This window comes from Rhamphochromis longiceps, linkage group LG5, assembly GCF_057381845.1.
Source record: "Rhamphochromis longiceps isolate RC_006_pf linkage group LG5, R_longiceps_female_GT1.1, whole genome shotgun sequence".
Classification (NCBI taxonomy): Eukaryota; Metazoa; Chordata; class Actinopteri; order Cichliformes; family Cichlidae; genus Rhamphochromis; species Rhamphochromis longiceps.
The window spans coordinates 42,101,187-42,112,236 of NC_140561.1; the positions used below are offsets into that span (position 1 = coordinate 42,101,187).

At 47.5% G+C, this 11,050-nt stretch overlaps 1 protein-coding gene across 5 annotated transcripts in view; it reads right to left on the reverse strand.

The window, feature by feature from the left end:
* The window catches only part of rnf123 (ring finger protein 123), a 106,396-nt gene that overhangs the window by 18,437 nt on the left and 76,909 nt on the right, over positions 1 to 11,050 (reverse strand). For all 5 annotated transcript variants that reach the window (XR_014911827.1, XM_085407712.1, XM_085407711.1 and 2 more), the window contains one exon: positions 8,908 to 9,002. Coding sequence is in view for 4 of the 5 variants with exons in the window: in XM_085407712.1 (XP_085263838.1) it covers positions 8,908 to 9,002 (95 nt within the window). In the remaining variant the exon portion in view is untranslated. The remainder of the gene's footprint in view (positions 1 to 8,907; positions 9,003 to 11,050) is intronic.

Consider the following 11,050-nt stretch of genomic DNA (forward strand, 5'->3'; position numbering starts at 1 on the left):
GTCCTGACGGCAGACGGTCTGAGGGCAGCGAGGCCCACAGGAGGACGGCCGATGTCATCAGTGGACCGAGAGTCCAAAATACCACAGGAGGAGAAAATGGGGCAAAAACAAAGAAGTGTGGGGGCGGGAGGAGGAGAGAAAAGCAAGCATCCACAGAGCGAGCGAGGAACAGATGACAGAGGATAATGATGCTAATGATGAGGAGCAATCATGACTTCAACAGAGAGCAGAGGCAGCACACGACCATCCGCTCAGGCGTCACTGAGTGTTTGGGTTTCATTATCCCATCGATGGAAGGACGGAGAGCAGAAAGTATTCAGCTCCACAAAACATCTTTTTTAAAAACTAAATTAAGATAATTAAAAATCTCAAAAATTAAGACGAATAAAAAAAGATGAAGTATAATCTTCAGGCTCTTATGAAGCAGCTGCGACACAAACACTCACCCGTCCAGTTTCTGATGCTCAACAGACTCACAAGGAAGAAATCTAAGCAGATTCTTACTCTGGATGGCTGCTAACTTTCTGCTTCTTAATTCAGATCAAACTGAGGTTATTGTACTCGGCCCTGAAAAGCTTAGAAATATGGTATCTAACCAGATTCTTCCTCTGGATGGCATTACCTTGGCCTCCAGTAACACTGTGAGGAACCTTGGAGTCATTTTTGACCAGGACATGTCCTTCAATGCACATATTAAACAAATATGTAAGACTGCTTCTTCCATTTGTGCAACATCTCTAAAGTTAGAAATATCCTGTCTCAGAGTGACGCTGAAAAACTAGTTCATGCATTTATTACTTCCAGGCTGGACGACTGTAATTCATTATTATCAGGAAGTCCTAAAAACTCCCTGAAAAGCCTTCAGCTGATCCAAAATGCTGCAGCAAGAGTCCTGACAGGGACTAGAAAGAGAGAGCAGATTTCTCCTGTTTTGGCTTCCTGTTAAATCCAGAATTCAAAATCCTGCTCCTCACATACAAGGTCTTAAATAATCAGGCCCCATCTTATCTTAATGACCTTGTAGTACCATATCACCCTATTAGAGCACTTGGCTCTCGCTCTGCAGGCCTACTTGTTGTTCCTAGAGTATTTAAAAGTAGAATGGGAGGCAGAGCCTTCAGTTTTCAGGCCCCTCTTCTGTGGAACCAGCTTCCAGTTTGGATTCAGGAGACAGACACTATCTCTACTTTCAAGATTAGGCTTCAAACTTTCCTTTTTGCTAAAGCATATAGTTAGGGCTGGACCAGGTGACCCTGAATCCTCCCTCAGTTATGCTGCAATAGGCTGCCGGGGATTCCCATGATGCACTGGGTGTTTCTTCTTCACTCACTATGTGTTAACAGACCTCTCTGCATTGAATCATATCTGTTATTAGCCTCTGTCTCTCTTCCACAGCATGTCTTCATCCTGTCTTCCTTCTCTCACCCCAACCAATCACAGCAGATGGCCCCGCCCCTCCCTGAACCTGGTTCTGCCTCAGACCTCGAGGTCTTCAGTTCGTTGCCAGTACTCAACCACACAGTCTGAAACTTTTCTCACCACAGCTGAACTGGAGGCTTCATCTAAAGGGGCGGTGCCAGCATGGAGCACGAGCGCGCTCAGAGCTTTTACCTCCACTGACGTAAACTCAACGCAGCACAGATACAAAAATACAGCAAAACAAAGACACACGAACCGAAACTTTTGTAGTATTTAGTTAAAACGACTGCAGCTCTGATTTAAGGTTTAACGCCTGTGTGATTTCAGTGACCTGAGACCTGACGCACCTGTACGCAGAACAGTGACGTTTAACTGCAGTCACGCTGTCGCCGGCATCCTGTCCTCAGCATTCATCTGATCCCCAGTGCTGATTGGCTGCTCAGGTACAGTCAGTTTCATCATCACAACATTAAACACAACACGAGCGTACCGAGGTAGTGGTGCCCGCTTTTTGAAAATTAAGTTCAAAGGTCACGTGTTTAAACGCACCTTAAACATAGAGTTGGATGTCTCGAGGCCAGTCTTCTATAAAGACAGTGTTGCTGTCTCAGATCGACACGTGGTCGACAGCGTCCATGACACGCAACGTAACGTTCGATAATGTGTCATTTCAAAAGCGTCAGCTCTAAGAGCCGTGCTTACAGAGCGCTTTGCAGTGAATCAGAGTCGACTCCCACTGAGCGAGAGCCGCTCCTCACTTAATTTCCTTTGGCTGCTCAGCTCTCACACAGCGGCGCAGCTATGCTCCAATCACTCCATACTGCGGCCAATCACATGCGAGGATATAGGATAATATCATTGTGTGAAAAACAGAGAGGGTGATGGACGAGACAGTCAAGTGGAGCGTGCGTCGGTCCTCTCAGTAAGTGAGACAGTGGACAGCGGTGAGGAGGGCTGTGCGAAAGCAAAAACACGTGGATATGCCTGAGACCCGTAACCGAAGCAGCATCTGGCTGCAGTTTAAAGACGTTTTTGTCTCCGTCTTGACTACAAGTCTACTGATGAGAGCTGGTCTCTGTCCCCAGTTTGTAACCACAGAAGAAGAACGTAGAGGTGAGGAAGAGGACACCTTTATGAAGGGTCCTTTGAAAAGTCTAATATCATGCATCAGCGGTTCAGAAGCAGAACAATCAGGCTTTAACCCGCCATCGATGAGCGCCTCATGCAAAGTGAAACACACGGCGTCTCTGCTGGAAAGGTCAAAGTTCAGGCAGCCGGTGGCGCGTGAAGGAGGCGAGGAAACGTGAAAATTCCTGTGAGCAGAATATGAAATCCTTGTTATTCCTCTGACGCTGCTCCACCAATCAGGATCGGCGGTTGTAACGGCGAGCTGGCTGACGTGTAAATATAAACGCAGACAGGATGTCGGGCTGATCGGATCGTTAGCTGAAAGAAATGTCAGCCTCTGACTTCATGACACACCAGGATGTGTCGTTGTTAGTTTTTGTTAAATTATAATGTACATTTGTAAATAAAGTTTCCTACAAAGCTCAAGTACAGACACAGACTTACTGTTTAAAGTCTTATTTTACTTTGAAAGGAGGCGATCGTCACAGACGGAGTCACGATGAAGGCTCGTCTGCAGTCGGTGAAAACACAGAAACCACAAGAAGATTTTAGCTTATTTTCACCTCCTTTAGTCAAACTGAAGTACTGCACTGCAAATACTCCATTACAGAGGTCCTGCTGAAAGTACTCAGTGCAGCTCTGCTGCACATAAACAACATGATGTCGTCCTAAAACCATCAAAGTTTTTCCCAAAGTGTCTCATTATTCACTGTTTGAAGATAACTTGGTGATAAATACAGAAGGATGAAGAAAGCACCGTAAACACTGTTGGTTCATGTTGCTCATCGTTCACCTGGCTGCCCTCTGGTGGTGCTTTTGAGCAGTGCACTGTAATACACGACCTGTTGAAGGTTCTGAAAGCCTTTGGTGTTAAAACTGCAACATCCAACACAGGGCAAACACGGTTCCTCTAAACTGGAGACGAGTGTGGTTTCCCTGCAGTTTAGCTTCAGTTAGCCCGGCTGTTCGCTTGTTTCCTTTACGTTTGTATACGTACGATATAACGTTCTAGTTAGCATCACACCATCAAAGGCTACAAACCGTCAAATATAAGTTAGTTTTACTGTTATTTGCTTTCTTTAGGGCGTCACTGGTTACAATCATGTGACTCAGTCAGGTGGAAACTGGTCCTGACCAACCTGATCAAACTGGTCAAGATTCAAACTGAACACGTTCCACTCTGGTTTTTACTCTTCAGTGTTTTTTACGTGTGAGTCACAGTTCAGGGTGACGACCTCTCACAGACGAACATCAAACACCATAATCACGCTGTGACGACGAAACCGACCAGGCAGAACATCAAGTCCAAACCTGAGCAGCTCTCAGCTGTAAAACACTGCAGATTTAACACACACACACACACACACAGACACACACAGACACACACACACACACGCACACACACACACACGCACACGCACACGCACACGCACACACCATCCAGAGGATAATCACTGGAGCTTTAACACCCATCTCCATGGAGCTGGTTGCCCTGACATCCTGTGTGCTGTCCTGGCAAACATCAGCAAACACAGAGAAAGCAGTCAGAGTGTGTGTGTGTGTGTGTGTGTGTGTGTGTGTGTGTGTGTGTGTGTGTGTGTGTGTGTGTGTGTGCGTGCGTGCGTGCTTTAGCGATCGATGGACAGCAGCAGCTAACCGCCCTGACAGCTTTTCAAACAGCCTGATGATTTAATCTCACACGGGCAGCTGAAAGTGGCGTCTGCAGGGCTGTGCTGGGGTCAGGCCGTCTCTGCGACCGCGGCTTTCTGAAACCTGGAAAGTCAGCATCCATTATGACACAAGTTTCCACTGCCATTAAAGACGCGCGAGAAGAAAAGAACGATCGCTGCTTCCGGCTGCAAAGACTTAGGTGTGAGTATCAGAGAGCCAGCAGCCGTGTGCCAACCCACCTCTCTGTGGAAGCTCAGGTCCACTCAGACCAAACCACGTTTTATCTCACGCAGCGTGTCGTAATAATGAGAATAATGTCCTGTCTCAGCGACTGATTTTCCACTTATTCTGGGGTGAAGTAAAAACTCCGGACGTGCTCTGATCAATCTGCTGCAAACGCTTCAAAGTGTCGGGAAGTCGGCGCCGAAAGCAAAACCGCTGACTGGTGCTTCGCTCGTTTCCTGTTTTACAGGCTCCACACTCCAGACTGAAAGTCACAGAAAAACGATCAGCCATGAAGGTTTGACCTTTGACCTAATAACCACCTGCATCGCCACGGAGATAAGCACCATATTCCACAGACGTAACTCTTTGTGAGGAGGTTGCAGAGGTGGTGCCCGCCCTCCCTGCACCGGGGTAATCCTGCTCGATAAGCTCTGTGATGGTAATAAATTCCTGCAGGATTACACAGCGCGCAGGAAAAACTGCAACGTTCAATTCTACACAGTTTTATTTATCTAGCGCCAAATCACAGTCGCCTCAAAGCGCTCTTTATTATAAAGACCCAACAATCAGATGACTGCGTACGAGCAAAGCGCTCACAGACCCAGGCTCAGGGAGGGGCGGGGCCATCTGAGAGAGCGGTGCGTTTCCACAAACAACACAAATGAAGAACGACCAGAGTCAGACTCACCTCCACACCTGTTTGGGGTCTACGAGGAAGCCTGGGTGCTACGTGATTTTTCTGTTTTGGTGCTTCTCAGTGTGAATGTGTGACGGCGAATGACAACAGGCCTCGGTGAGCTGTGATCAGACAGCAAACAGTGTTTTTGAAGAAAGCGCCACTGTGTGAAAGGGGCGTGTTTATAGCGGAAAGTAGCCCTGCCCCAACAGAAGGAGGCGGCGACCCAGCGGCCGTACCTGCACAGAGTGCTCGTGCTGATAAACCGAGAGGCTGCGTCACAGACGTGGGGACTGTTTGCAGATCACATAAACAACTTTCGATCGAAGCTTTTCTGTGATCGTGTTCATGCGTCTAGTCTGGTCCTCAGAGATAACTGGGACCACACCTGCCTCGCTCCCACTGTTCCCAGAATAAGATGCTTCAAACATCCTGCGCCTGCAAAGACTCTTTAAAAATAGAAGAACTTGTAGTTCTCCTGATAAATGTTTAAACGATCATACAAAGTTGTGGTTACATAAATCTTGAAAAGGTTTTTCTGGGTGAAGCGCTTACATCTCGAATTTCTCAGAAACATCTGGTGTAAAATGCTTCGGTTACTTCTTCGTGTCTGGCTCGAGCGTGACCTGTGAGTTTAACAGGAAATGATGCGGCACATAGAAACACAGCAGCGGTTTGTAGCCTCGCTCCACAACGAAGACGGCGATGGTCTGCCCGGAGACCCTCTGCTGTTGAAGCGGGAGCGTCAGAGTTTTCACACAGTCTCCCTTTACCGCCCCGAGCCTCTTCTGCCTCTGGCTCGCCCACGTGGGCGACAGCTTCTTTCTTGGTCGGCGCTCTCTCAGACGTAAAACTGGCTTGACCGTGGAAGCTTCGTGGCAGGTTTGAGTCTCGGTTATTCCTCAATTGTTCCTGAACATCCTAACCAATTTCCTCTCGTCGCGAGGAAGCTGGTTACGATGTGACGGCACATCTGGATAAACTCACGTACAGCTGTTTGAAATGATGATCGTGTCTCTGCAGACACGTTCCCAGCTCCTGTAACCTACAGGTTTGATTCTTAGATCTTCACTGAGTTCCTTGGACTTCGGTCAGTCTGACGAATGCTGCCAAACAAATCCTTTTTGTGCCGTAAAGAGGACCCTTCAGCAGTCATCACTCCCCATAACAGACCTCGTCTGCAGCATCTTCAGCACCACTTATTAAAGCGTCGTAGGGAAATACAAACAGTGTCAAGCTTGTTTTTTAAAGTCGCTGTACAATCATTCACCCTGGAAACAGAGCAATTAAAGCCCGACGTTCATGCTGATGAGTGTATATAAACATCTGGGCACAGCTGTATATTCACAGTGTTTAGCCTCGACTGCCAGACCGAGCTGGGTTTGTAAATGGTGTGTGTGTAATCAGATATCTGACGTTCTCAGGTGTGTGTTGTTGGGAGACGAGTGTACTTCGAGGCTTTGGGTGAAAAACACGCTGCAGCTTGAAACCACTTAACATTTGTCGGCGTGTCTGGACTGAGGAACACTTTCCAAACAAGCAGCATAACTTCACATTAGCAAAAGTCATTTCCTACTCGCAGCTGAACGAGAGCAGAGAGCCATTAGTGGGTTTGTGGAAATCCACCTCAGGCGGCACTTACACTCTGCTTTCTTTTCCATTTTTCACGTCCTCGGTGTCTCCGTCTTTGAAGGCTGACTGAACGCTGTGCTTTCATTACCAGCTTCTAATAATATTTTGGCTCTTATTTCATTTCCGGTTCTCTGAGCATGACTTTGCAGGAAAGTGATTTACACGCAGCGCTTCTCCTGCTTTATCAATAATAAATCCTCCACTTCAGCCGGCCGAGCTCTGCGGTGGAGACAACGGGGAGAGTCCAGGATCGGGTTTCTCCGCGGAGACGGCGAGCAGGACGAACAGACACCTCGCAGGAAATGGCTTTCTCTCACAATCACGTTTTTCCAAACTTTAACTTTTTAATCTGCTATGGTCAGGTCAGCTTCATCACTTATTAATTACAGACTAATTATATATTGATCAGCGAGGTCCTTCTGTTGTGTTCAGGTTTACTTTAGTCCTCACACAGGCAGCGGCGTTTTCCTGTGAGCGCACAATCAGCATCAGCAGGTTTAAAGAGTCTCAGCAGCTATAAATAAATACCAACGTCTCAAACACAACGTCTCTATTCTAACAGTTTACTGCGCCTGCTTTATGCAAACATGCAGAGCGCGCACGTCCCAGAACCAGCAGCAATAACCACAGACACTGAACCCCGAGCTCCTCCCAATGTCCATCTGTGTGTGTTAGACAGCACTTAGGCATAGATGGAAGCTCTGTGAGTGGTGTGTGGGTGGTGCAGCAGAAAGTGCTTTGGCGCTATAAAAGGACGAGCCCATGCATTTGCCAGAACTCCACCTTAATAGCAACAGAAGAAGAAGAAGCGGCTTCGTGGTGTCGCCGCTGTAAGCAGCTCCACATTGGACAGAATTCACTTCCTGAACAAGTAAATCCTTTTTAGAGCTCAATATTTAAAGTTTTTTTTAGGGGCGTGGCCTCTGTGACTGACAGGTGGATGGTGACCCAGGTGCCTGTAGCTGCTAGCTGTCTGCTAGCTTCACCTGAACTGCACTGTGTGTGCGGTGTTGGGGCATTTTTAATGAATCATGTGACCAATAATAGGGCTGCTAGAGCAGGGCGATATGGCCAAAAATATTTATCACGATATACGTTTGAAAATTTGCGATAACGATATAACTGACGATATAACTGACGCGAGACAAAATACTTTACAACTCCTCAACTTTATTAGTGCAAAACAACATCAATGTATTTCCACTTCAACAAGCAGCTGTTTTTTATCTGCATTAAAGTTATATAAACAGTTAACAGTGCAAATGCAAATTCCTCGCTGACAGTTTAACCAAAAGGCATTTCAGTGGAAACTGGCCGACACATCCTCAGCATAACCATGTATAACATCCACAACACTTTAAAAGAGGTTAAACACACACAGTACGGTAACATTATGCTGAAGCACAGCACGTATCACTCCGCGAGGCCCCGCCTACGATAGCCGTAACGCTCCGACAATCCATCAAGCGGTGCGACTTCGTAGCTCAGCAAAGTCGTACTGAAACATCTGACAGATTTTCGAGCGCCGTGCACATAAAATCGTTTCCAGGTCAGTAAACACAACCAGAGTTCATACATAAGGCACACGGGATTATAAGGGGCTCTGTCGACTTTCAGAAAATCAAAGGATTGATTTTAAGTGCGCCGTATTTTCCAAACAACACGGTAATAACGGCGGCCCGCTAGCATGCGCTACCAAAAATAGTGCTTTGTTGTGTGTCTGAGAGTCGAAAGCTAAACCAGTTCCACACCAGTGAAGCTGCAGCGTTTTTACAAACCAGTTCAGGTTCATCCGTTTCATTCAACGATCCGCTTTCGCTCTTCTTATTCTCCGTCGCCGCCATGATTTTTCCGCCATGTGTGTATGAAAACAAAGGCACTGCGCATGTGCGTTTTACCCATATTCTATCGCCATGTTTCATTTTCTTGTCGTTGCCCAACATTACACTGATATTACCCTGAACGGTATGATATGGCCCCGCCCTAATGGCTGCTGTTACATATCAGTAACAGCAGGTACCTGAGCCTGTGTGAGGCTCTCATGAAGTCTGTGGATGCAGAACCATAACCAGGTCTGTGAGCGACGGGTCACATCGCCACGTCCATGTTTTTTACATTGGTGTGCTTACAGGTGTGACAGGTGCAGGTGTACTTACAGCTGTGCTGGCTGCAGCCTGCTTGGACTCCTCGGTGAGAAAGGCCAACATCAGCTCCACCCTGTGCTTCTCCTCCTCACTGATGTAGTCTGTGTCTGTGGGGGACACAAACAGGGTTGTTCATGGGCTGATCTGAGGATCTCTGCAGGGAAGGAGAGCTGATTGGATGTGGTGAAAACATCAGGAAACTAAACTCTGCGATGTCGTTAGTTTGTAAACATAGAGGTGACCTGTACAGGTGTGATGCAGATCGTTGAAGACATGAAACTAATATCTCATTTTGCCTGAGCTCGCAGTGTCAAAGGATCCTTCCAAAACTTACAGGATTATGTTGAAGTACTTCCTGTAAGTCTGCGCTGAGGGCGGGACATTACTCTCCATCACCTCAGAAACAACAGCAGCAGCGAGAGCCTGAAGCCGAGAGCCCGGCTGGTAACCACCGCGGTGAATCCGTCTCTGGGTTTGAGCACTTATTAAACCAGCGAACACAGAGAAAACCTGACTTTGCTGAACTTCGTTCTGAGCCGCCTCGCTCTGAACTTTTAGAGAACTCCTACCAACAAACTACCAAACCAATCACACGGTGTGTTTAATGAACACCAAGCAGGAAACGGCTGCGGGGACACTCGCTGAGAGCCGAGCCATCGTCCAGACGAAGCTCGTTTCTGCTGAGTATCATCTCTGGTTTATACAACTTACTCCGTTATGATTCAGAACGTCCCCATTCGATTTTTGCCTCGGGCAGCCAGAAATGTTATAATTCTGATCATTTATCAGTGCATAACCATCAGAGGTGTAAGCATCACAACAGAAAAACATGAAGCAAAATATTCTGCAGTCGATCAAAAACCATGAATCAACATAGCAGGAGCTGTGCAGGAAGTCAGAGCGAATTAAATACAACGTTTATCAAACGTGAAGCGTAGTTTGATCTTCTTGTGCTGCTGGTTCAGTCAGTTTTGGTCACAGCGACGAAACTGCAGCATCAGAACCTGTGAGCTGCGGGCTTTCAGTCCGACGGCGTGTCCGTGCAGTCGGGTGAACGATCCACGCTCTGTGTCCACGTGTTTGTACCGTCTCTCATTTACTGTTTTAGCTGTTTGGTGGTTGTTGAAATAGTTTTGTGAGCTTTAAGCTGAGATTCAGGTGTTTCTGCCAATAATAATCGACCCAGGACTTAATTGATCGATATCCCGTTATTCAGACTAAAATCGATTTGTTAAACCCACGCCTCGTTTCTGCTGTCGTCTGTGGCCTCGGGTAAGGGCGGGGTCACAGATCGATGGTAAATCATCAGCTTCTCTCCACCTGAATGGTTATCTATGTCCCACCCCTGCAACTAACAAGCTAATAGGCAACCAAATCAGGAGGTTAATGAGCCAATCGTGCTGCAGAGATTCAGGACAGTTGGAGCTCTGCGGTTTCAGGCACATCTTACTCTGCAAAGATGGACGCGAGTGCACTTAGTGGCTCGTTGTGGCTTCCATGAATGAGCACAGCGTTTGTTCCATGCTCTGAGGAGGAGCCACAAACATTGCTGGTGCTCCAGACTGAAACTCTGATTTCTGAGCTGTTCATCACAGATGTGACTCCTGCTTGCAGTCACAGACTGAACATGCTGAGCACAGCTTCTCCTTTAACTCCTGCCCTCCATTTATTCACCCCCCCACCCTCTCACTTTATGGCCTTCGATTTGTCCCCCCCGCCGCAATCAGATCCTCTTTCAGCTGAGGGCAGGCTGTGAGACTGGCTGCTTGGACGGCTGCCATGTTGATCTGCAGTGAAACGTTACAACCAGCAGAGCTGATGTGTGCAGGACACAGCAGGACGTCACCAGAACCTGAGACACAGATGGACCGTCTGCAGCATCCACAGGCAGCGCCCTACAGATCTGGTCTGTTTGGAGGTTTATCAGAAACATCATCTCCCATAAACCAACTAACCTTCACCTGGAACACGACAGATGCAGAGCGGGCCTTTAAGCAGCTCCGTCCAATCACAGGCCTCTGCTGCCTGCGAGGAGCCACCTCGCTGTGTGACTCTGCGTGGACACGTTTGTGTTCCCGTTTCTTCAGCGTGCTGATTGGTGGAGCCGTTGTGTGAAGGACCCTTTACAGTTAGCTTCAACAGACCTCAGATCATA